The sequence below is a fragment of the Oncorhynchus nerka genome, linkage group LG12, assembly GCF_034236695.1.
Source record: "Oncorhynchus nerka isolate Pitt River linkage group LG12, Oner_Uvic_2.0, whole genome shotgun sequence".
NCBI lineage: Eukaryota > Metazoa > Chordata > Actinopteri > Salmoniformes > Salmonidae > Oncorhynchus > Oncorhynchus nerka.
Genome location: NC_088407.1, coordinates 72,852,334 through 72,879,368, shown reverse-complemented (window position 1 = coordinate 72,879,368; position 27,035 = coordinate 72,852,334). Strand labels below are relative to the sequence as shown.

The 27,035-nt window shown below is 45.1% G+C and overlaps 1 protein-coding gene across 2 annotated transcripts; it reads right to left on the bottom strand.

Annotated features, from left to right (window-relative positions):
- Positions 1 to 1,443: 1,443 nt before the first annotated feature.
- On the bottom strand, positions 1,444 to 26,776 carry LOC115138703 (hepatocyte nuclear factor 3-alpha-like). 2 transcript variants are annotated; one of them, XM_029675833.2, is made up of 3 exons: positions 26,626 to 26,731; positions 3,791 to 3,970; positions 1,444 to 2,980 (listed from the first exon to the last, which is right to left on the bottom strand). In XM_029675833.2, exons 2-3 carry the CDS (start codon positions 3,860 to 3,862, stop codon positions 1,751 to 1,753), a joined length of 1,302 nt encoding a protein of 433 aa, XP_029531693.1. In that variant the 5' UTR covers positions 3,863 to 3,970; positions 26,626 to 26,731; the 3' UTR covers positions 1,444 to 1,750. The 2 variants fall into 2 exon arrangements, 1 of the variants encoding a protein (XP_029531693.1); XR_003864986.2 differs by lacking the exons at positions 1,444 to 2,980; positions 3,791 to 3,970 and adding an exon at positions 13,329 to 14,244 and having other exon boundaries at positions 26,626 to 26,776.
- Positions 26,777 to 27,035: the final 259 nt, after the last annotated feature.

Genomic DNA, 27,035 nt, shown 5'->3' with positions numbered 1-27,035 from the left:
GGCCTAAATTATTCAGGAGAAATATCCAATCGTTGTAGAACTATACAATTTTCATTAGTCACCATTTAGGATATTATCGTCCAATTGATTTGAATAGAATAACATTTAAATATAAAAGGACAATACAATAATAAAATGTATTATAAAAATGTAGGTTTTTAGTCTTAATATTGTTAATATGAATGTGAGGTCATCTGGAGTAAATGTAACGACTCGAGCAACTCACGCGCAGACAAGCTTTTCAGTCGTTCCAAATACACTTGTTTTAGAAGTATTGTCTAAATAAACATGGCTTCTTAAAATGTTTTAATATTTATATTACAATAAGTAGGCCTAAACTTGAATATGTCCGAGTGGAAATATAATCTGGTAAAAGCACAGAGCACAAACCTAGCCCATATAACTCGATATTTTCACCACGCTCAATTCAATTATCTATGTTATTTGCGCATCGGGGGGCAATTACATGATAATTAAACACGTTTCACGGTTACTCAGCCAAAATGTGTGTCTACAAAATACCATGATCAAAGTCAAATCTGTTCAGGTTCACGAGCCGCATCATGTAGGGTTACGGTTCACAAAAAGATGATTTGGCCTTTCCATGAGATGTTAAAAATCCATCTACAACACGCCGGAATCCTTTATGAGGTAAAGCTCTGCGGCTGTATTTCTGTTAGAGTTGGCTTTAGCCTTGCTCATTGATCAACAACCTGCGGTGCGTCAACCGAAGCGCGACCATCAATAGGGTACAGTTAGCGTTTCTAAACTTTACCGGGATATTATGCACTTTAGAGGTTTTGATCAATGGTTATAACCCGCATTTCATATGGAGTTACATTCATGATATAGTAAGATGACGCATTAGTTTACAAGATTGAACAATAAAGCTGGCTATATGCCACCGACTGAAGATCTAGGCCCTATAATTAGTACATTCCCTTTACAATTGTAATGTTTTTAAGGCATAATTAAACGTAATATTGTTCCTGAATTATTTGGATATGCATAAAGTTGGAACAGTTGCGTAATTGAGTGGTAGGCTACATTTTACGCGTCAGACACGGCTTCAAATTAAGGTAAAAAATTACAACAATCAGTGAATAAATCGTATTTGTTTTATTTGGAAATGAACAAGAAATAAGTTAAGCACATGCAGAGACATCAAAAAAACAGAGAAAGACAAAACGCTGACATTAAGGCTGCACATAAATCACCCATTTTCTGGTTTGAAAAATACCACAAAAAAGACTGGAATTTTGCTGCCTATAAAGAATAACATTTGATTTATAATTCATTTCCGCTTGGAATTTAAGATTGCTTAAAAAATGTTTGTCAGATATTTAGCAAATGAAACCAAAGCAATGCGTAAAATGACAACATCCATTCAAAAAAGTAGGCTGTATCTGTAACAGACAGGTGTTTTGCGCTTTACCTGCGTTCCACGAGACCTTATTGACTGACCTTCATTCATGCAAATTGTAACACATGGACATATTAATTGTGGGGACTACAAGTTTTGGGAATACAACATTATTTTACAAGCTCGAAATTGTTTTAAATACACTAGCAATGATTTACAGCTGGATATACAATCATTCAATTGGAAACACTTCACAGGACTATTGTATTTTACTCATACATATTCTTATACATTGAAGTAACAGTCCTTATGCACCAGGTGCATGCAAAAATAAGATAAATGTTTTCTGTTTGTCCTTTTGTCGAGCACTATAAAAATGAGAAGAGACTAAGAAGTGTTGAGGACCGGTCTGGAATACACACCTTGATAGTATGACGCCTCTATTGCGGATGGGTCCATGGCTCTGCCTACCATGGACGCGCTGCCGAGGGGTAGACTGGAGGACATACTTGAGCCGTAGGAGGAGTATTGCAAAGCTTGCTCGTAGGCTTTCAAGTCTAGTTTGTGCTGTTGCTCTGAAGATGACATTAAATTATTTATTGAAAAGGGGTGGTTGAATGAGTAATGGGGATCCCCTTTTAGGTGCAGCTGGGACTCGTGCGCCATCGAGTGCGGAGGTAAAGGGAGAGAGGACAGGGACGTGACGGAGCTGGCCACAGGGTGGAGAGGTGGCCCGCTGCTCTTTAGTTCAGAGGCGCTGCTACTGCTCCTGCGGTCCATGATGTGAGGGCTGGAGGACTGGTTGCAGGTGGAGAGGGAGTTGGGGTCCACATGTCCAGTCTTGCTGTTGTCGCTCGAAGGTGACCCAGAACCAGACTGGTCTTTCCTTCCGTCTCCTTTACTTGAAGATAGCTTTCTATTTTCGCATTTAAAGCGCTTTTGTCTGCGGAGATAACAACCGTTCTCGAACATATTTCCAGAATCTGGGTGCAGGGCCCAGTATGAGCCTTTGCCTGGCTTATCCGGTGATCTAGACACTTTGATGAAGCAATCATTAAAAGACAAGGAATGGCGAATAGAGTTCTGCCACCTCTGTTGGTTCTGTCTGTAGTATGGAAATAGGTCCATTATCCATTGGTAGATTTCGCTAAGCGTGAGCATCTTGCTTGGTGCTTGCTGAATGGCCATGGTTATCAGGGATATGTATGAATACGGAGGCTTTGCGTGCGGGTAGCTTCTCCTGAACGACTTGTTGTCCCTTGCTCGGTTCAGGTTGGGCTGGTTATAGGACATTTGGCTCATTGTAGGGCTCATGCTGGCGTATGGATTCAGAGCGTTCATGGAAGCCTGCTGAGCCGACATTGCGCCCATGTTCGAGGGGCTAAGGGCAGTGCCCATTGACGATACCCCGCCGCACATTCCATTCATGGACGTGCTCGGAGGCATCCCTGCCATTGTACCGGGGCTTATTCCGGCTCCCAGGCCGGGGTTCGCGTAGGACATGTTGAAAGAACCGGAGGTCATATTTCCACTGGTAGACATACTCATGTAACTGTTCATACTATTCATGGAACCCAGTCCTGCATTCATGCCGCTGTTTGCCATGGGTGAATATACCTGGAATAACATGAGATAAAATGTGATCACAACAGTGCTTTCGTCTTCCACACACTCAAAGTGCTTGAGTTTAAATGTTTTATTGTGTTGAAATTGACTGTTTAATGTACATCCAATCATAATTAATAATGGTTAACACAAAATATTTCGAAACGATTCGATTTGACAAGAAAACATGGGATTCATTTTGAGAACCTCTAAACAGAATGAAAACAGTCCAAGATATTGTGAATCTCGAACTCGATATTGTTCCACTGTATTAGGCCATATCAAGCAATTATTTGTTATAATAATTAGACATTTCAATTGACATGTTATGTAAGCTTATTATGCACAAACAAAACGAGGTCAAGGAAAGTGTATTACGCCGTCTTATTGTTTGTGTCAAACAAACTAATTCAAATGGAGTTCTAACATTCCATGCACTGACTGCAACTTTTTTTCCGAATAGTATGATTTGAAAAACATATGCCATGATGTCTGGTAAATATTCAGTTCCAAATCCTAACTTCTTATCGGACTGCATTACCAACAGATGTAATGGGTTTTTACTTATTGTAAATTGCAAATATCTCAAGTCAGCATTTGGCCCTCTGACGAACATGCACTCGTTATTTATATACATCAGGTTGCATTTAGTGACATCTATACCAAAAACAGCCCAATATTCCAAACACTGACTTTAATTGAACAATTTGAGGGAAACTAACTCAATGAAGTTTGCTAGAAAACATTCAGTGCAAAAACGGAACAATTGGGAATCAGTTAACACTTTATTCTATAACCCAAATCGAAAACTTAGACACATACCTCTTGTGCGTCATTGTAATAGCTGCTCCAATCTGGTGTTTCGTGACCTTCCATTTTCACTGTTCCCAACATTATGGTAGAAATCCACAAATCGTAAACATGCAGTTCCTCAGATTGAAGTTTTGGGGAAATGTATCCTAGGAAATGGTGTGCTGTAATTGGCTGGATGTTGCAGGAGGGCTAGAGTAAAGAAGTGAAGAGATGTTGAATGCAGTGTGAACTGAGTGTAGATCTTCCCCTATTACGAAGACGGTATAACACACCCACTTTTGTGTGTTCATTTTCCCTCACTGTAGTCACACATCCCCTGTCCACAATTCTTCTGTGTCTTTACAGAGACAAACAGCCCAGTCAAAAAAGTTATTTTCATAAGGTGTGTAAACATTCGATCGGCTAGAAAGCAGGGTTTGAAAGACAGCCGAGCATGGCATTCCTTGATGATAATTACGCACTTGAAATGTTCCACAAATAGTCAAAATACATTTCATACGCCATGGAGAACGCCAGACATATACCAAATAGACTGGAAACTAGCATTACAAACCTAGTCTTTTAGACCTGTATTATGATACATCATAAAGGAAATTTTAATGCAATAAAAACAACAAAAACGTCCCTGTTTATGACTAATTTCAAAATGTCCATTATGCACACATGGGCGCCAGTACCCTACAATGTCATGACAATATTTGCTCTGGCTCACAGACAGTGGGCTATAGGAATCAAATGGCTAAATTCTGCGAGAAATGAGAATGCGTGAGTACTGAGGATATTGGATATTCCGATACAAATAATTCATTGATATGCATTATTCTGTCAGGTTTAGTTTAATGTTTTGCCATATGATGCAATGCATATTATTTTCATTCATTTTTCATCTATGCCCATATAGCATTTCATTTTAGCCCACGTAGGCCTATGTTAAAATTAATGTTATTGTCGCTGGTCAATGGAGAGAAGATGGAACTTGTCAACATCCATATATATGCGTGAAAAGACCTTCATAGCCCTCGGCTCTGCTGTACGCTACAAGGGGTTACAGCCACGTCCTTCGATTCTAAACCCGTTAATGAGCGAATAACAGCGATACTTATCCCCTTACATTGGATTATCTCAGGGTGATTTCTAATGGCGTTAGGGAGAGAAAATCGATTAGTTCAGGCCGGATTAAAACCTCCCATAATGCTTACTGCTGGATTTGAATTCTGTCACGGGAGATATAGCCAGGGCATCAAAGGCCTACAGATGAAAATGGTTGTTTTACAGATAGGGCCTAACTAGACTCATCGTATGCTTCATTCATTCATATGACACTAGTTTTTATGATCATCCTGCTGTTTATTTTGGCACAGCAACAATTTTTTTAAGACTATAATTTGCCCCAAAGAAACGCCAATTGCTACCATCACCACATGAGGAAGGAATTCTATTCCACAGTTGAATAGGCTAGTAAAGGCTACTAATTTATACAGAATTTTATGACAATACAGGTTAATATTTCCTGAAGGACTTCAGTACAGAATAAAAACAATATGGCAAAATTGAAATTCTACTTCTGTTGATGAGAGCAACCTGTGCTTTGCATGGAGCATTATTATAGTCATGTAGGCTAACTCTTTCTATTTTGTTCCGTTCCCGAAGTTCGTCCCGATTCTGCACCCAGGTGGAGTCTGTTTTGTCCTGCCCAGTTGTCTGGTGGTTGCTAGGAGGTCCTCCCAGCCACCAGGAAGAAATATTACAAAAAGATTGTCAACTTTTAACTGGCTCTCTATTTTGCCAACGTGTTTATGAGAGAACACACTGGTGGATGTTCAGATATGACGTACATTTTAAAAATTAGTGCCAAAAGTTACGTCAAAGTACGGTCAATGTCAGCAAAGAGCTGTGACTTATCACTTCACTATTTTAGAAAAAGGTAAGTGTTGGAATTGTCTAATGTGTTAAAGCTAGATAGCAACTAATAACTAGCTAATATATTCTAGAAGATTAAAGGATAGGTAGCATAAACGTAACCACATGTAACATATTGATTTGCATTAGAATATCCCAATGCAAAGTTACCTCATTTTTCAAGTTATTACTAAAACTGATCAGAATTTGAAAGAATGCTGAACTGAAGTCCTATTGGAAAATGTTTTTGCAAGGTGTGACATAATATGGAGGACCAGGCATGCCAGCATATTCCCTATAGTAATGTAGCGACCCGCACAGACAGCTGTGTGTTATGTGCTAGGCTAGGAGGTGGTTGTGTTGTACTGACCAGTACCCGGTGTTCGCGGGGTCCGACATGTCAATCAACCTGCTATCTGCCAATCACGGGAATGCCTGGAATGTTCTGATGCCGGGCATCCTGGTGGTTGGCGGAGTGGCGTGGAGGGGGGGTTGGGCATTGGAAGTTAAGACCAGGTTCAGCCTTTGTTCTCTCTCTCTTACGTCTGGGCTTCACAAGAGAAGGTCACGATTGGCTTGTGGGTTATCTGTCATCTATTTGGCGTGTGCTACTGCCCAAACAGTAGCCTGTGTAAAGTTGGTTCAATAAACCGTCAATTCGCAAACTCAAGCCTCTGTCTGGACAATTGTTCATTTATGATCTAGTCAGGTCATTACATTGGTGTCAGAAGTAAAAACGTTGATACAAGTTAGCCAGCTAGCTAGCTGACTTATGTGGCTAGCTACCATAGGTGAGAACGGGGATTGAAAATGCTTCGAGGGAATCCGAAAGTGAAGGTGGAGGTAGGGGACGATTATGGCCAAGGAGGTGCGTGTGAATGGACGTCGGGGGTTCTGTCTGAGGAGATCGCCAGGGCGTCGGAGCGCAGAGGCCGCTTGAGGGAGGACGTTAGAGTGATGGCCGCTGAAGCGGGCATGAGTGCTTCGTCGAGTGTATTTCGCGCGATTCTGGTGGGCGGACCGAAGTGGCGACGTCGACGCGGCGTGACGAGGACTCTGGGGCTCAGGATGTAAACAAACATGGCGGCGCCCAGTTCCCGGCTGCGTCCGTATCTGTTAAGACCCCGAAGTATTCCGGTAAGGCGGATTGGGAAGCTTTTCATGCTCAGTTTGAACTGTTAGCTCATTTTAGGGGTGGTCGGATGAAGAAAGGGCACTGCAGTTGGCTTTATGCCTCACGGATGAAGCTCTGGCCTGTTTGATATTGATTAGCCCCGAGGACAGGCATGATTATGGTGCTCTAGTGGGAGCACTGAGGAGGCGCTATGGACAGTGTGTACAGCCCGGGCTACTGCGCTCCGAACTGAGGAATAGACGCAGGCAGCCTGGAGAGCCTCTACGGGTGCTAGCTAATGACATTGAGAGCCTCTCTCGGCGGGCATATGCTCACATGCCCCCTCCGTGCAGAGCGAGCTAGCACGGGACCAGTTCATACAGGCGCTCTCCCTACGGAGCTGCGCATACAGACCCAGCTGGCTCATCCTGAGTCATTGCAGATAGCCTTGGAGATGGCTTTGGAGAGGGAGCTGGTGTGGGCTGGGGCTTCAGCTGGGGCTTTGGTGGGGGTGCAGGGAGACACACCCTCTGTGCGAGCTGGGGGCAGAGCAGCCCGGAGCCGGAAAAGCCTGCTTGGGTGGCCGAAATGACAACTCATTCGGGCTGTGTCGCTTCAGGCGGCACGAAACACAAGCCCTGGTCCCAGGGTCTGCTGGGGTTGTGGCCAGCCAGGCCATCTGCGCCGAGATTGCCCCATGTCCCCCAGAGCTCAGGGAACGGCTCGGGGTCCGCATAGACCGGGTAGTGCGGACCCCTGGCTTTCTATTCCAACCACCATCATCTTCAGGAGGAGCCCACCGGCACAGACGGGGAAGCAAGGCTCCACTTCCCCCAGAAGCAGACGAGGGCAAGCGGATGGAGCCTGTTGTTGTGGTGGGCCGGACCTGTGTTGGGGACTTTTGTCATGTCCCTGTCACTGTGGAGGGGTGCCCTGCTCCGCCCTGGTGGACACTGGGTCCACAGTAACCCTGGTGAGGCCAGATATTGTGCCAGGTTGGACTCAGTGTGAGCCTACAACTGTGCAGCTCCGCACAGTCACAGGTGAGCTGGCACCCATGAAAGGGAAGGGAATAATGACTCTGACAGTAGGGGCAGGACTGTGCGTCATCCTGTGTGGGTGGCGGCTGTGCAGGACCCTTGTATCCTGGGGTTGGACTTTCTTAGGAGCACAGGCTGCCAGTTAGACCTAAATAGGGGCACACTGAGCTTCCAGGGAGGGACGGAAGTCACCATGGCCCCCTAATGTCACATTCACTCAACCCAACAAACCCTTTACTCCAACAGTTAAAGCAGCAGAGACTCATGGCTGCGCCCCTCCCCCACAGCTGTGTGTGACTTTTCCCCAGTCCCCCTGTCACCTACGGCGGTGTGTTATATTCCCCAGCTACCTCCATGACACAGCCCTCTGTGAGCCCGGGCCGCACCCCCAGCCCAGCTACCCCAGATGGGAGAGGAGAGGACACTGTCTGCAGTGAGGGAGATATGGGGGAGGAACTGTGTTGGTCTTGACCCCGAGCAGCAGGAACGGCTGTGGCAGTTGCTGTTTGAATTCAGAGACAGCTTTGCGTTGAGTGAGGAAGAGGTGGGTCAGACCCATCTGGTGCAGCATGAGATCGACACAGGTGATGCTCGACCCATCAAGATGCGTCCCCGCCGTATCCCGCTGGCACGCCAGGAGGCGGCAGACAAGGCTGTGTTGGAGATGCAGCGGGCAGACTTCATTGAGCCCTCAGACAGCCCCTGGGCGGCGCCAGTCGTCATGGTTCCGAAGAAGGGGGGCAAGCTGAGGTTCTGTGCGGACTACAGGCGGCTGAATGAGGTAACCAGGAAGGACTCATACCCCATACCACGTATCGATGAGTCGCTGGACCTGGTTAGGGGTCCTCCTGGTTCTCCTCACTAGACCTCCGCAGCGGCTACTGGCAGGTGCCCCTCTCCCCAGAGGCCAGAGCCAAAACTGCGTTCTCCACTAACAGAGGACACTGGCAGTTCAAGGTCCTGTGCTTTGGCCTGTGCAACGCTCCAGCTACTTTTGAGCGTTTGATGGACAGGGTGCTGGATGGCATCCCCCGACAGCAGTGTCTGGTATACCTCGATGACATCCTGGCCCATGGCAGCTCCTTCCAGTCAGCCCTGGGGGCGCTACGGCGTGTGCTGGAGAGGGTGGCTGCCGCAGGTCTGAAGCTCCACCCCGAGAAGTGCCACTTCATGAGGAGAGAGGTGTCCTTCTTGGGCCACCGAGTGGGGAAGGAGGGGATCCATGGAGGACAAGGTAGGGGCTGTCAGAGACTGGCCCACCCCCACCGACCAGCGTCAGCTGAAGAGCTTCCTGGGCCTGGCCTCGTACTACAGGAGGTTTGTACGGGGCTTCTCAAGCGTTGCTGCTCCACTGAACCGCCTGCTGCCGAAGGACAAGGCTTTCACTTGGACAGTGGAGTGTGAGGAGGCGTTCAACACCCTCAAACGTGCACTGATCGAGGCCCCCGTGCTCGCCCCCCCTGACCTCACCTTGCCCTTTATCCTGGACACAGACGCGAGCAATGTGGGCATGGGTGGGGTGCTGGCCCAGGTGGGGCCAGAGGGGGAGAGTGGTGGCGTACTTCAGCAAAACATTTGACAAACATGAGCGCCGCTACTGTGTCACCCGGCGGGAGCTCTTGGCTGTTGTGGCTTCCGTCAAACACTTCAAGTACTACCTGGGTGGTCTGCCCTTTACTGTAAGGACTGACCACTCTGCTCTCCAGTGGCTCATGTCTTTCAGAGAGCCAGAGGGGCAGGTGGCACGCTGGTTGGAGGAGCTTCAGCCGTATGACTTCACGGTGGTGCACAGGGCAGGGGCACGCCACTCCAACGCCGACGCCATGTCCCGTCGGCCCTGTACTGCAGACGGCTGCCGCCACTGTGAACGGAGAGAGGGACGGGAGAGAGAGCTGCGGGCAGAGGAGGGTGTCTGTGCCACAGTGTGTCGGGCGAGCGGGCCTGTCTGCTGTGAGCTGCAGACTGTCGACGTGGCTGAATGGCGGCAGCAGCAGGGACGGACACAGACCTACAGCCAGTGCTACAGTGGGTAGAGGCGCAGGTGAGGCCACCATGGGAAGAGGTGACAGCGCTCTCACTCGCGACCAAAGGGTTGTGGTCGAAGTTTGAGAGACTGCGGCTGGCTGATGGCGTGCTACAGCGGGCATGGAAGGAGTCAGCTACGGGAGAGGAGAGGTGGCAGGTGGTGGTCCCAAAAGCATTGCGGGAGGCTGTGCTCCAGAGTACTCATGGGGGGTGGGGACTGGACACTTTGGGGTCACAAAAACACTGCGCCGTCTCCGTCAGGGCTTCTACTGGGGGCAGCACAAGAGGGATGTGGAGGACTTTTGTCGCCGCTGTGACAACTGCACAGCGAGAAAGGGCCCCCCAGGCCGCTCTCATGCTCAGCTCCAACAGTTCCCAGTGGGGGCTCCCATGGAGAGGGTGGGAGTGGATGTAGTTGGGCCGTTCCCCACCACAGACAGTGGAAACCGCTGGGTGCTCACGGCCATGGACTATTTCACAAAATGGCCCGAGGCCTATGCTCTGCCTGACCAGGAGGCAGAGACCATCGTCGACGCCCTGACAGCGTGTGTTCGCCACCATGTGTGAGAGGCTGGGTATGCACAAGACCCGCACTACTCCTCTCCATCCTCAAAGTGATGGCCTTGTGGAGCGCTTCAACAAAACGCTTGGACAGCAGCTGGCCATCGTCTCTTCCAAACACCAGCGTGACTGGGACAAGCACCTGCCTATGGTCCTCATGGAATGCCGCTCCGCTGTCCAAGACTCCACCTCCTGCACGCCTGCCCTCCTCATGCTGGGGAGAGAGATCCGCACCCCTGCGGAGATGGCGTTTGGTCGGCCCCTGGATAGCCCTCATGTTCCTCCGGGGCCGGAGTATGCCCGGAGACTCCAGGACCGCCTGGAGACAGCCCACACCTTCGCCAGAGAGCAGCTGGTGAATGCAGGTGTGAGGCAGAAAAGGAACTATGACGTGCACACCCGGGAAGGCACTTTGTGGCTGGGGAGCTGGTCTGGGTCTACAGCCCCCTAAGGAAAAAAGGCAGATGCCCCAAGTTGGACAGTCACTGGGTGGGACCCTGCAGTGTCCTGGAGAGGGTAGGGGAGGTTGTGTACCGGGTGCAGCTTCCTCCCAGGGGGAGAAAGGTGGCACTGCACCGGGACAGGTTAGCCCCATACAGAGGGGTCTCTTCTCCCCAAACCCCAGGAACCCCCACAATTCCCCTCTCTGGCAATGACATTCTCCAGGCACCCACCCTCAGGTGCCGCAGACAAGGCTCCAGACAGCCCACTCCCCCTGTCTCCCCCCCTGTGTCACCGCGTGGTTCCCCAGAACCACGGACTGTATTACCCGTTCCAGCTTCCTTGTCCCCCATATCCCTGCCTTCATCCCCTGGTTCCCAGAGGGGCACTCTGCGACCATCACGGCCACGCAGGCAAAGGAGACCTCCGGGTCGCTTCAGAGACTTTGTTTGTTCCCTCGGGGACGAGGGACTTTGTGGTGGGGGGGCTGTGTAGCGACCCGCACAGACAGCTGTGTGTTATGTGCTAGGCTAGGAGGTGGTTGTGTTGTACTGACCAGTACCCGGTGTTCGCGGGGTCCGACATGTCAATCAACCTGCTATCTGCCAATCACGGGAATGCCTGGAATGTTCTGATGCCGGGCATCCTGGTGGTTGGCGGAGTGGCGTGGAGGGGGGTTGGGCATTGGAAGTTAAGACCAGGTTCAGCCTTTGTTCTCTCTCTCTTACGTCTGGGCTTCACAAGAGAAGGTCACGATTGGCTTGTGGGTTATCTGTCATCTATTTGGCGTGTGCTACGGCCCAAACAGTAGCCTGTGTAAAGTTGGTTCAATAAACCGTCAATTCGCAAACTCAAGCCTCTGTCTGGACAATTGTTCATTTATGATCTAGTCAGGTCATTACAGTAATAATCCCAACAGAAATAACTTCAAATGTATAACTTTAAATTAAACCAAATCGTTTGCACTCAGGACTACTGGTTTCAATTGAATTTTCCACCAATTTACAAGCAAATACTTTATGAATGTATTGTTACAAATCAGCTTGCAAAGTTGCTAACCAACTACCCTGCCATCACTGCGTGAGTCAGCTATTTGCTATCAACACCTAGCTTACAGCTACATTAAAGTAAACCAACGTTTTGGTATACATTACACCATCTAATCAGTCATCAAACAATGTTACCGGTATATGCAATTACCTTAGCCAGCCAGCTAAAGTTAGTCATTTTAGCCTTGTAGCTAGCCTAGCCTGCAAACTAGCCTAGCTAGCCAACCACCATTGTCGACATAGCTAAGTAGTAAGCCAGAGAACAACTAGTCTAGCACAGGCAGGAACCCACAGAACACAAAAAAAGCCTGCAGATCAAGTAGAGGGAGCGGAAACTTACTGATTGACAGCTGAGTTAGCTACCAAAGTCAAAGAAGAACCAAGTAGAGGCCTTCAGAGGGAGGCCGTTTCACCGGCCTAGGCAAGGGAGAGTCAGCTAGCTAGCTAATCTAATAGCGATATAGTGAGGTAAATCCACATTGAATTTACTCAGTTTATCTCCATCACTGTTGACACTCGTGATGTACTGTACCGGTAGGTCGGTAGGAAATAGAGGTTGAAGGCTTCACATTCAAGCTCGGTTTCAGTCAGAGTCTCATTCTGCCTTCCGCTGGTTATACTAAGTCATCAAAGTCCTCTGGGGTGAAATGAGCAGTGCATACATACAGTAGACATGCGCCCGATTCCTATACTCCAATCCACTCGCTTCGATCGGACACACCGCTCCCACTTCAAAGTCGGAAGTTCTAATTCTTGGGACACAAATGAGTCGTAACCCTTTCCTTGTGGGTATTACTGCACTAGCTATAAACAACGGAAAACTACGACAACGCTCGCTCGAATACCACTACCAAACACACAGGAGAAGAGGTGTTGCAGTTTTTCACATTCATTTATATGGTTTCTACATAGTTGTTCTCCAGCACTTGGTTTGGAAAGTAATTACATGCCTACATGGCTAGTAGTTAACGTTAGCCAGCTGGAACTAGCTAGTTAACACCGGTTCTCCATATGACTTTGAGAAATAGTGCATTGTGTGTAGTCCCAAAGACATACGGAAATAAGTTAATAAATATGTAAAAAAGCTAAAACATAACTGTTTGTAATTATAGTTAACCAGATTGTGACTACAACTAAGTTAAAGTATTTGACCACACTGTGTTGTTACTCTGGTGAGTAAAAACTTATGCTTCCTATATTTTTTTTAAAAGTGGTTCACTGGCAACATTATAGCTAACTGGGCATTTGACATCTTTCAAACTTCATTACCAACTAAATATACACTATGAAGCTGTTATTGGTTAGGCTGACAGTGCTCCTACTTTGTAACACAGTAACAACAATCTTAACATCAACAGCTTGATCATCAATTATTGAGTAATCCCATAGAGAAGAAGCATAATTAGTGACAACAGAGATTTACCAATCATTTTAGATTTTATTATTGCTGTTTTTTTACTCATTTTAATTGATGTTTCATTATCACCCATTAAATTATTTCATCTTCAGTACTGTACTTTTTTTTTTTTTACGTGTTTCACTTTCCAACACTTGGTCATGTTGATAGACTCAGGGCAACATGCTGAGAAATAAGAAGATCAGAGCCACAGAAGAGCTGAAGCTGAGGGAAGAGTTAGAGGCTCTACGCAAGAGTCCCAGCGTGACTTCCTAAAAATGAATCAGCTGTTTTTCAACTTCCACGCAACGACAGCACAATAGCCCAGCCAGCAGACTCTCCCCACACACTGGAGTCATGAGGACTGATGGAAGAGGCTACAGAGGGACGTCGGACGCACCCCAAAACAAGACCTCAACAATGTCTGCAGGGTCAGACAGCCCGTTGGAGTTCCATGCAGACCTGCTACAATCCCCACCTGCCTCCTTACCACAGAGCGCACTACTACCAGACATCCCTTAAAGGAAGTCAGAGAGGTGAGCAAGAGTCAAGGGATAACACATATGCAAGGAATCAGTGGAGAGAGATGTCAGCAATGCTATTGATTCAGTTCATTTGGTACTGTGTCCTCCAGAGCACAAACCTGCCTCGAAGCCGGCCATACCTCAGCTAGCAGGCACTACCAAAGTGGTGTCCATGTCCATGAGGCCACAGTCTCCTTAAAAGCCCAGGACCAGAGAGAGAGGACAGCAACAGGGACCAGGATGTGTATATACAAGAGCAAGAAGGAGTCAGAGCAGGTGTCTATCTTGGAGAAGGAAGCAGCTGAGAGGCGTGTCCGGAGATCAAACTTCCTCAGCAGATGTCAGGCTCTGAGCTTGGACAGCACGGATGAGAGCAGGAACAGTGAGGACTCGACCAATCCCACGGGAACGCCCCTGCGGAAGATTTTTAAAAAAGAACATTAGGAAACCGAAAGATAGGTCTACATCTACACCAAGGACTTCCACTGACAACAGCATCTGTACTGTCAAGTTCACCACAGAGCAGCTTCATGAGGCCCGGGGATCATAGGGGCTGAGGAAGAGGGCCAGGAGGACTCAGACTCCCAGCAGAAGACCCCGAGGAGTCAGTGGCCACGGCTATGGGGCTTGGCAGAGGGAGGATGGTGGATGAGATTATTGCCTCCCTACAGAGAGGAGGCAGTGATATGTCGTCCGCCTCAGACCAGATGATCAAGGGGCTGATGGGGAGAGTGCTGGGGGACCATAGAATTAATTCATTCTATTTCTATGTGGGGGACAGCTACAATGCAGACAATTAGGTGACAATAGGATAACAACAGCCTAACAATTGAGAATATGCTGAATGGTCACAAAAACTAAAGGTGACCTTCATACTTTTGGTAGAGATTAAATAAGCCCAGTGATAGTTACATAATAATAATTGTATTAGTTATTTAAAAAAGGTCTAAAATGCTCATAACAATTACACTTTATTATTTAATGATCCGTTTTTGTTTTCAATCATGTTTTTAAAGGAAGCGAAAACAACGCAATCAAAATCAGAGGATTCAGAAGAGGAGATAGAAGATAATATTAGCCCTGTACAAACAGGTCATGGAGAGACTACAGGCAGTGCATTTAGATTTATCACATTTGACTTGCCTTGGCTTGTGACATTGAAAAATAGCCTCTCAGAACATTTGAGAATATTTTAAGTGTTGAGCTTTCTGTTATTAAGGTTGTATAATGTTTGTATGATAGTTAGACATCTTATGCTGATTTTCCAGAGTAATCCAGAGCTGATTTTCCAGAGTAATCCTCAGATGTCCCACAATTCCTCCAATTCCTCCAAGACCTGTTGAGTTCCCTAAAGTCACAACAGGTCTACAAGATAGCCGGCTCACTGTCTGAGAGAATCAGGGGTCTACAAGATGGCCGACTCACTGAGAGAGTCAGGGGTCTACAAGATGGCCGACTTACTGAGAGAGTCAGGGGTCTACAAGATGGCCGACTCACTGTCTGAGAGTGACAGACCGACAACAACAACTGCTCTATGGCCTCTGCTCTCCCACAGAAGGTACTACTTGGATTTATTTGGTCATCGTTTTTAGTTCAGTAGTTGTTTTATCCTGATCAACAACTTCAACTACTATCAGTTTAGTATTTTTTTTCTGTCAAAGGTGACTTATACAGATGTAATGACAGCTCGAGATGCCATAGCTCCTTCTCAGAGACCAACGAGTGTGTATTTACAAAATAAAACCATTCAAGGCCTTTCACTTGTAGCAGCATGGGCCACAAAGAACCATAATACTCTTGTATTCCCTGTCTGTCTGGTTGGTCATGAGAGTTGTGAGTTGTTACAAACAGATTTTGATTGTGATCATTGAGGTTAAACTACTACAAGTGTGTGTAACACATGGATAAAACATGACATGATGCAACACAGACCTAGCCTGTGTTAGCTTCCACCAACACAGAACTGTAATAAAAAAATAAAACCAGGTTGCTGTCATAAAATCAGGTAACCCTGTCATTGGCTAGTTATAGGTAGCTGTGACTGCTGCTTGTTTTGTAGGAAGTCGTTTCCCAACGACCTCTTCAACTCACTATCATGGTAACCATCTGCAACCTTGACTTTAATGGCTGGGGCGGGGATGGTCTTGGACGGAGGTATACTCAGTTCCAGGGAGTCTAAGCGAAGTGACTAGGCTATCATCAAAACTCCTCCACCCCATTCTCAGAGACCCATTGACAAAGAGATTAATTATTATGCTCCCGGCCTAACACTCTCTTACGACTGCTCTCAGTCTGTCTGGTGCCTAGTGCACCCACACACTTCCTTATCACTGACTGCTTACTCACCCAAAGATACCAGATTTACTGCCTCCTATTGCAAGCCCGGAGTTGGAATTGTGCCACTCACTCCCTTTCCACTCCCTTCTATCCCCATTCATGAAAAAAAATTACCAAAACAAGTGCCATTTAATTAGGTAGGGGTTTCAGAGCTTTGGTTCACTGAAAGGTTTCTGCTGGATATGGATGGGAGGCTTTATAAGGGGGCCAGGCTGCCAGCCTGCCTGTCTGCCAATGGTAGATGGATTATAGTGAGATCGACAGCAAGTCTAAAGACAGGCAGTGCTCAGGTTGGCTCCACTCCACAGTTCTAGAATTCTCATTTCATTGAAAACAAGGTGAATGACCTTACAGGGTTTTTGCTCCGCTCACTGAGCTGAGGCATACCTACCTACCCCAGAGTTCCAGAGAGATGATTCATCCCAGGAGTGGCAGGCCGTAGTCAACATGCTATCCTCCAATAAATTGTCCAGTGTCTGTAAGGTTAGAAGCCCTAGTCAAGTGGTGGATGGAGGCCAGACCTTTCCCTCCCAACACTAAGCGGCCACACATAGAGTCGCAAGTTCAAAGAGGGATGATAAGTTATTGCAGGGATGATCTGAGCAAATACACCTCCTGCTCATCTGCTTACGCAACAGAGAATGTTTAATCTGTTGGGACAAGTCACAAGACCACTGTATTGATTGTAGAGGTTTCAAATATGTGGATTGTTGTTGAATCATTGACATTATTCAATGTAACAAACCAGTGGGGTTTTGTTTCAAAGTTACATTTCCATAATCCCTTTACCTTACATGATAATATGGTGTGTTATATGACCTGTGTCATTACAGACTAGGTACAGAAGTCAGAAATTATGTTCAATTTAGATATACAGGCAAGTAAGCATTAGCTTGGTCCTAGATGTATTTATGCTATTGCCAACTCAATTGTTGTCATTGTCAAGCCAGTGACAAGGAGGTGGATGATGACACGAACAGACTGGCTAAGTAAGCATATCACAACATTTTACTAAATCACTGTTGTATTGCTCTCCCACAGTGCAGATGAATACAATACCATTCACCATCTTTGTACAACCGCAGTCAGCCAGGCCCTGCCTCTGGAGCGGACTTCCCTGGTCTGTCACACCTCCAGCCAACTCACTGCACCACCACTGTTTCACCAACAGAGGGTAGCACTACAACACATTGCTACCCAGCCTGACAGACACAGGTCAAATTCATTCTCTTCCAGGCTCTGCTTCATAGGATGTCCAAAACTTGGATGTTATAGCTAAATGTGGAATTTAAGTGATATACATATAAACATATATAGTTGAAGTCGGAAGTTTACATACACTTAAGATGACTATGCCTTTAAATAGCTTGGAACATTCCAGAAAATGTCATGACTTTAGAAGCTTCTGATAGGCTAATTGACGTGTACCTGTGGATGTCTTTCAAGGCCTACCTTCAAACTCAGTGCCTCTTTGCCTGATATCATGGGAAAATCAAAAGAAATCAGCAAAGACCTCGGAAAAAAATTGGTTCATCCTTGGGAGCAATTTCCAAACTCCTGAAGGTACCACGTTCATCTGTACAAACAATAGTACAAACAACATTGGACCACGCAATCGTCATACCGCTCAGGAAGGGGGCGCGTTCTGTCTCCTAGAGATGAATGTACATTGGTGCGAAAAGTGCAAATCAATCCCAGAACAACAGCAAAGGACCTTGTGAAGATGCTGGAAGAAACAGGTACAAAAGTATCTATGTCCACAGTAAAACGAGTCCTATATCGACATAAACTGAACGGCCGCTCATCAAGGAAGAAGCCACTGCTCCAAAACCGCCAAAGAAAAGCCAGACTACGGTTTGCAACTGCACATGGGGACAAATGTCTTCTGGTCTGATGAAACAAAATAGAACTGTTGGTCATAATGACCATCGTTATGTTTGGAGGAAAAAGGGGGCTTGCAAGATGGACACCATCATGTTGTGGGGGTGCTTTGCTGCAGGAGGGACTGGTGCACTAAACAAAATAGATGGCGTCATGAGGGAGGAAAATTGTGGATATATTGAAGCAACATCTGAAGACATCAGTCAGGAAGTTAAAGCTCAGGTCTTCCAAATGGACAATAACCCCAAGCATACTTCCAAAAAGTTGTGGCAAAATGGCTTAAGGACAGCAAAGTCAAGGTATTAGAGTGGCCATCACAAAGCCCTGACCTCAATCCTATAGAAAATTTGTGGGCAGAACTGAAAAAGCGTGTTTGAGCAAGGAGGCCTACAAACCTGACTCAGTTACACCAGCTCTGTCAGGAGGAATGGGACAAAATTCACCCAACTTATTGTGGGAAGCTTGTGGAAGGCTACCCGAAACGTTTGACCCAAGTGAAACAATTTAAAGGCAATGCTACCAAATACTAATTGAGTATATGTAAACTTCTGACCCACTTGGAATGTGATGAAAGAAATAAAAGCTTAAATAAATAATTATTTCTACAATTATCCTGACATTTCGCATTCTTAAAATAAAGTGGTGATCCTAACTGACCGAAGACAGGGAATTTTTACTAGGATTAAGTGTCAGGAATTGTGAAAAACTGAGTTTAAATGTATGTTAACTTCCGACTTCAACTGTGTGTGTATATATATTCGGTATTAAAATGTGGTCATCTTCTCCACTTTCTCTCCCACTACCCTCTTTACCTTACTTCATATATACAAACTTTGCATGTCAGGAGTATCATTACAACATGTAAAAAAAGATACCTTTAATCTCTTTGCATTATAGTAAATGAAGGCGTGCCCTGTGTGGATGTGACTGAGTCTGATGTAAAGGACTGTGTGACCCCTCCCCAGGACTCAGCCAGCCTGGCTGACTGGTAAAAGATCACTGGATATTAAGTAGAGAAGCCCAGGATGATGCTTCATGGACAGGCGGGGGAGGAGAATGTTAATGCAACTAAATTCATTCAACTTTTTCCCCAAAATAATTATCCACTAGGTGGCACCAAATACATTTGCAACTCATTAGATTCAGCAGGTTGCTTGAAAGATGCTGCTATAACGTAAGGCACAATTATACATTCACTGAACACTAACTATTCAGTGTTGAATGTCTCAATATATTGTTTTGCTTGTTTTAAAGGAGTCATTTAATTGGTTTAAATTAGTTCCCTCAATTTCCCTGTCCTAAAGTGTGTTTCTCATCTGTGTTCCAACGAGCTGAAGATATTCTGGCACCCAGTGCCTCCCAAGTTCAGCTGCTTTCATGCCTTTGTCAAACACAAACTCTTTCCAGGTAGTGTAGTACTGAGCCAAGTTCCAGGTAGTGTAGTACTGAGCCAAGTACAAGGTAGTGTAGTACTGAGCAAAGTTCCAGGTAGTGTGGTACTGAGCCAAGTACCAGGTAGTGTGGTACTGAGCCAAGTACTAGGTAGTGTAGTACTGAGCCAAGTTCCAGGTGGTGTAGTACTGAGCCAAGTTCCAGGTAGTGTAGTACTGAGCCAAGTTCCAGGTAGTGTAGTACTGAGCCAAGTTCCAGGTAGTGTAGTACTGAGCCAAGTTCCAGGTGGTGTAGTACTGAGCCAAGTTCCAGGTAGTGTAGTACTGAGCCAATTACTAGGTAGTGTAGTACTGAGCCAATTACTAGGTAGTGTAGTACTGAGCCAAGTACTAGGTAGTGTAGTACTGAGCCAAGTACTAGGTAGTGTAGTACTGAGCCAAGTACTAGGTAGTGTAGTACTGAGCCAAGTACAAGGTAGTGTGGTACTGAGCCAAGTACCAGGTAGTGTAGTACTGAGCCAAGTACAAGGTAGTGTGGTACTGAGCCAAGTTCCAGGTAGTGTGGTACTGAGCCAAGTTCCAGGTAGTGTGGTACTGAGCCAAGTTCCAGGTAGTGTGGTACTGAGCCAAGTTCCAGGTAGTGTGGTACTGAGCCAAGTTCCAGGTAGTGTAGTACTGAGCCAAGTTCCAGGTAGTGTAGTACTGAGCCAAGTTCCAGGTAGTGTAGTACTGAGCCAAGTTCCAGGTAGTGTAGTACTGAGCCAATTACTAGGTAGTGTAGTACTGAGCCAATTACTAGGTAGTGTAGTACTGAGCCAATTACTAGGTAGTGTAGTACTGAGCCAAGTTCCAGGTAGTGTAGTACTGAGCCAAGTTCCAGGTAGTGTAGTACTGAGCCAAGTTCCAGGTAGTGTAGTACTGAGCCAAGTTCCAGGTAGTGTAGTACTGAGCCAAGTTCCAGGTAGTGTAGTACTGAGCCAATTACTAGGTAGTGTAGTACTGAGCCAATTACTAGGTAGTGTAGTACTGAGCCAATTACTAGGTAGTGTAGTACTGAGCCAAGTTCCAGGTAGTGTAGTACTGAGCCAAGTTCCATGTAGTGTAGTACTGAGCCAATTACTAGGTAGTGTAGTACTGAGCCTCTGATGTTTACAGATGGACAGGCTACTTCCCTGCCAGACACAGTCAGTCCACTGGAACAGTTACAGGCAGACTTAACTTCAGAAATCTCCATCTGTTCAGTGTTTTAGTTGAGATGTGATGGGGAACATTGGCGATGCTCTTTGATCATTACATTACAATATGCCTTACTACTCTGACAGTTAGATGACATTTACAAGGACAAATTGATCATGCAGTTTTAACCTGGTGAAATAGAATAGTTTTGAATATCAAATATCTTTGATATATCTGAAATATAGCTTTGAGTCCTAAAAATTTAACCAGTTAACCATACCTCACCAATCTGATCTCACCCTATATATATCATACTGCTGTGTTTCTATGGTGTTTTTTACTTAGGCAATCCGGAATGACAAGGAAGGATCTGCAGGACCTGAAGGAATCAGCCTGTGACCTGACAGAGATGGAGCCAACCAACTCATTGGTCAGTGTGGTGTTCAGTACCCCCCCTACCCAAATGTAAATGTTATGTAATTCCCAACGCTGACCCCCCATTTCAGACTATAGATATCTTTCATTAAAATGTATGCGGACTTGATAAGTTGTAGCAATATTATCTTACAGTAACCCCCACAATCTGATCTTTTTAGGGTATTATTATGTGTTCCATTGTGTGCTGCACTGAAGTGTTATGCTATGCAGTACTGTGAGCACTACAGATATACAGTGTTCTATTTCATTGTGTGCTACCAGTGCTCAACAATGACAGCCATGAGAACCTGAGTGCCTTTCTGGGGCCTGCTCTACACTGAGAAACGGCAGTGGCAACAAGCCATGTCCGACTTTGAAGCGGGATCAAACTCGACAGGTAATACCACTGGGCCTCTTGCTGTGACAGAGTCTGGATCCTTTCTTCTGAAAAGAGCAGCGGGGCTTTGAGTGAGAGAGGGGAGAGAGACAGGAAGAGAAAGAGAGGGGGGTGTTGGCGCGAATAAGAGTTCCACGATGTATAAGAATGTTTCATGTTTAGAACTAGAATCTTGCTCGAAGTGTAATGACTGGTAATGATAATGTTGTAGAATACCCTGGAGATGGAGATTGAGAAATGACATTTTGCTCAATGTTTTTCTCTCTTTATGATGATTTCTTGTTTCTCGCATGTCTGTAGCGCTGGCCCCAGTGAACCTGGCTTGCTGAAGGTTGGGAAAATATCCTCAGTGGTTTTGGTGGATACCCACATTTTACCTGCCCCTCCTATTTTGTTCCAGGCCCATTTCTCTTCTATGCTGTACCCCACCCCGCTTTCACCTCTAGCGTTCAGATGGTTTCTTCTAGAGCTGAAACACACTCAAATAAATATGAATGTACCAGCCAATGCCAAAATCTACCAGCATTTGGCAAGTGGCTGGTGTTCATTTCCCACCCTGCTGAAGATGGGTCAGAATTATGTAGCCATCAGAATGTTCAGCAATGCCTTAAGGATGGACCCCACCTACATCAGAGGATACAGGTAGCCTAGTGGTTAGAGCATTGGGTCAGTAACCGAAAGGTTGGTGGATCGAATCTCCGAGCTGACGAGGTAAAAATCTGTCGTTCTGCCCCTGAACAAGGCAGTTAACCCACTGTTTCTAGGCCGTCATTGAAAATAAGAATTTGTTCTTAAGTTCTTAACTGACTTGCCTAGTTAAATAAAGGTAAAATGTTAAATAAGAAATGCATGGTTCATGTACTGCATCTTATTTGTATCTGAACAGGTCAATGATCTGAAGAGAGAAAATCGTACAAGCCACTCACATGAAACTAGGTGCACATCACTTCCATATCATGAGGTAAAGGACCTTTCTGTCACATACATAAAAGCTATTGTCCTTGACTTACAGGTGTCTTTTTGCTGTATAAATGTTATTTCTCAAGTAAGGCTTGAGCTTACTGTAAGTCTGTAGAAGAGACTTCAACCATTATTTTAGAGTACAGTAAAAGTACTATGTATTGCCAGTTCGACATGCTCTCTCTGTTCTAGAGGACAGTATCTGAGAGACATGGAACAATTTGACCTGACCACATTTTGTATTAAATACGCTGCTAAGATGAACGAAGGTACAAATATTCTATGCATAAAGGAAGCACAATATGAGCTCCCTGACTGACAAGCCATTGCTATCTCTCAGACAGACGCTATATGGCGGAACTCACTGTGTCCAAAATGATATCCCAATCCCTACATAGTGCACTACTTTTGATCAGAGCCCATAGGGCTCTAGTCAAAAGTAATGCACTACAGTATATAGTGAATAGGGGGCCATTTAGGACTCAACAACTGTCTTATACGGACCAAACAGACTGTGATATTTATATTGGCCCTTCCCCACCACCAGCTCTAGGGTCATTTCCTATCCAGCAGGCTGCAGTCCAGTCTTTCATGGGGAATGATGCCAAAGCCATTGCCTGTCTAGAGGCAGCCACCAACAACCGACCCTCACCTCCTATCTTCATTCTGCTGGGCAAGACTCAGATGAAGGCAAGCATGGTCATAGTATGTTGTTGCTATGTTATGGGTTACCATACCTTGACATGTTTCATCCATTAACTCAGGGTTTCCCAAACTCGGGCCTGGGTGCACGTTTTGGTTTTGGCCCTAGCACTTCACAACTGATTCAAATAATCAAAGCTTGATGATGAGTTGGTTATGTGAATCAGCTGTGTAGTGCTAGGGGCAAAAACAAAAAGGTGCACCCAGGGAAGGGAGGCCCCCATTATCCAAGTCACACTTCACTTTTTTTCTACTAGCGGCAACTTTGCCGACAGCTACTTTAGTGAAGAAAAAATGTACTTACTCTATGACTGAGATGTGGTTGTCCCACCTAGCTGTATTAATACGAATGCACTAACTGGAAGTTGCTCTGGATAAGAGCGTCTGCTAAAAGACCAAAATGTAAATCGATTTTTCTATCATATCCGCTCTTCTGCGTTTAACTTGGTTGTCGAGTGTCCACTTTTGTTTTCAGTGCGCCCACTGTATGTTTTATTTCAGCCACATCTTCGCCCACTTTGGCAATTTTCTCTTCAAGATTTTTGTTCATTTTGCAAATCTCCTTTAGAACTGGGTCATCAGGCTGTTCTTCTCTGCCATTTTCCTTGCTAGCAGCAGGTGCAGGTAGAGACAACATTTGTTTTTTTCATCAAAAGTGTCTGCTTTTGGGCATTTCTAAGTAATTTTCCATGTAACCGATATCTTGGACAATTAGTTCAAATGTGTAACTAGGAGTTGAATAATGAGTAAAAATGGGGTTGGAGCTACACAGACTATAGTTAGCTGCTGATCGTCACCGGAAACAGGTGATTGGCCATCCTTGATATACACAGGAAACTGTTGAACATGAAAAACCCAGCAGCGTTGCAGTTCTTGACATAACCCAGTTTGCCGGGCACCTATTACCATACCCCGTTCAAAGGTACTTAAATATTTTGTCTTGCCCATTCACCCTCAATGGCACACATACACAATCCATGTCTTAAGGTTAAAATCATTCTTTAATGCCTCCTCGCCTTCATCTACACTGATTGAAGTGGATTTAAAAAGCGACATCAATAAGGGATCATAGCTTTCAACTGGTCAGTCTGTCATGGAAAAAGCCTGTATACACTGGGTGTAGGCTACTGCATACATGAAGGCAACAGTAAACATATCCCCACAAATGATGCAGCGCCCCCCATTGAGCCAATTGAGATATTGCGTCCCCTTTGAGCCAATTGAGACATCATGTTTGACTAAAACATTTCAGTTAACTCTAGCTCCCGCCATGGGCCAATAAGTGTCATTTTGTAAATGTCGGCCCACTATGACAAGACGCATCATTCACTGAAGTTGTCAAAATCTGGCAAGCACTGTTTGAGATATCACATGTGACTAACATACAAACCACAGTCCCCTTGCAGGAGTGTCACTACAAACATTTACGTGAGAGGAAAACAAAAAGTGCACATGCATGAGTGGGAAACAGTCAAGAGAAAAATTAAAGCAATCAATCCAGCGAGATTTAAGTTGCAAGTTGTTACTCAATGTGTTCACTGTTCAGTAGTTTCTCAGTCCACTGTGCGCCAGGTATTATACAGAGATTTGTCTTGTCATAAGTTACAAGGTCAGATGGTTGTATTGTAAACTTTTTTGTAATAAGTAGTTTGTGTTTAGGCCTGTTAAATCAACCTGTCTCAAGGATATGTGGTTCAGTGCATTGTATTGTTGCGTTGTAGGCAATGAATCAAACCCAAAACACTGCCATTGCAGGCTCCATGCTCCAAACCCAGAACTCTGCCATTGCAGGCTCCATGCTCCAAACCCAGAACTCTGCCATTGCAGGCTCCAGCCAATGAGCCTGATTTCCCTAATGACTTGTGATTGGTCTGCCAGATTAGATTCACCAATTGTGGCCAAGGATTTTAATTAAATATGGGTGATGAATGCGTGACCCTGCAGGCCGGGTGCTATGACAGCCGCCTTGTTATTCTGTCAGCAGGGCTGCTATGTTTCATACACTGCTGTTGGGTCTCTGTCTGATACCAATATTTTGTACATTTATTGTAATTCAGTTCCACTAATTTAATTAATGTGTTTTTAGGTGCTTTTTCAGACTTGATTGTATTGATGATAGTGGGATTGCATGGAACTGAATCATATTTAATTTCATTGTTTTAGCATAGACCAAGCCTATTCAATTCATATGGTGTATGTGGAGATTAAGTGTTATGACTAAAAACATAGTTAGCTATGAATAGACAGCCTCAAACTGTCTGGTCTTGGTTTTACTCTGTGTGTATGTCTGTTCTCCTCCAGCCCAATGATGCCCTGGTCTACAAGCGGTGGAGGACTACAGAACAGAAGGTGAACTCCAAGAGGCACCTGAGGACTGAGATGAGCCATCCCCATAGTAGTGGTACTGTACAGTCTGTCTCCATATGATGCTACTCAAATCAAAGTTTTTGTATTAAGTACTTGATGTGTTTAGGTCTGTTAAATCACTCAACCAGTAGGTCTGAACCTGACATAAATGGTTGACGGTAAAGATACTGTCAATCAAAATGGATACTTTGTGCATAGGAATCTTTATTTTGTGTTATGCGTTTAAAGTAACTTTCATGACATTGCATTTGAGTGTTTCAAGAGTCATGTGCAATCAGATCTTAAGTGCATTTACTGTGGTTATTTTGAAAAAGATTTTTGTGCCAAGTTCAAGATCTACCTTCATGAATCCTCATTGAGTCATTGGAAACAGCTTGCAGTTCCCAACAAACAAAGATTGTATTTCTTTGGCTTCGGAGCTCTTTCCCAGTGAAATAACTGGTTTCCTTCTTGCCCATCCAAATCAGCTGAGTCAGTCTTTATAAAACAGGAGCTAGAGAGATGAGTGGGAGGCCTATGGAGTATGAAAAACACCTGCCAAATGAACCGGCGTGCATCCAGGAGGGAGATAGGAGTGTGAACACAACCATCTGTTCCACTCACATACTGAGTGTGTGTTGCTTGTTGCATTTCAAGGACAATCATTCTCTCAAAACAATTCAAGCAAAAATGATATAGCTGACCCAGCTGAATGCAGTGTTTCTTGAGGAGATTCTTCTGTTTTCCAATCCAACATTGTTTGTTGCATTCTAATGGAACATGTTTATTTTACTTCAATATGAGCCCTTAGAATTATACAATTAAGTCAAAGGCCTCTCTCCTGAGCTGAGGAAATCTAAAATGTTTTATTTATTGCTCACCAAACACTGTTTATTTTAGTCTGTTTACTGCCCACTGGGCACAGATCTCAGTTCCTCATTTTGATTGAGTTAAACATAAATTCAACGTGAAAATAATAATTGAACCATGTCATTGGATTTAGATTAAAAGTTCGGTGGAAAAAAAGCATACCAGTTTGTGCCCAGTGGGTAGAATCTAACGTAATTTGGTCAGTTCTGATAGATTAAAAGTCAAATTGTCACATAAGACCCAGAAACTGCTCTCCTATCCAACTTTGTCAACATAGATATTGCATTTGGCTTTCCTCATGAAACTGTATTTACTTACTTAGATTTTCAGTCTCTAGAGCAGGGAGTGTCGCAAGTATTGCACGATTTTGCACCACCTAGGGATCATACCTGACCCACTGAGCTAATTAATCAGTTCAGTGATTGACTAATTTCAACACACCTGGTCTTCCGGGTCGGTTTTAATCAAAAACATGAAGCGCATGCAGCGCCACAGGATCAGGGTTTCCACAGGATCAGGGTTTCCACAGGATCAGGGTTTCGCCGGCTCTAGAGTGAATCTCTATGTTTTTGTACCTGATTTGAATTTGACGATTGACTTTATTAATTAAACATACATTTAAAAAATATCACTGGGACTTATTTGAAATTCTCAGTGACATTCCCCCCTGATGTGGAAATTATTTGTGATTGTGTCGTCTGTAATAATTATAGTTGGTATGACAGCTC

Coding starts and splice junctions, on each gene's coding strand:
- LOC115138703 (XM_029675833.2), bottom strand. CDS start 3,862: ATGTTGGGAACAGTGAAAATGGAAGGTCACGAAACACCAGATTGGAGC. Junction 2,981..3,790: donor ATTACAATGACGCACAAGAG/GTATGTGTCTAA, acceptor ATGTTATTCCAG/GTATATTCACCCATGGCAAA.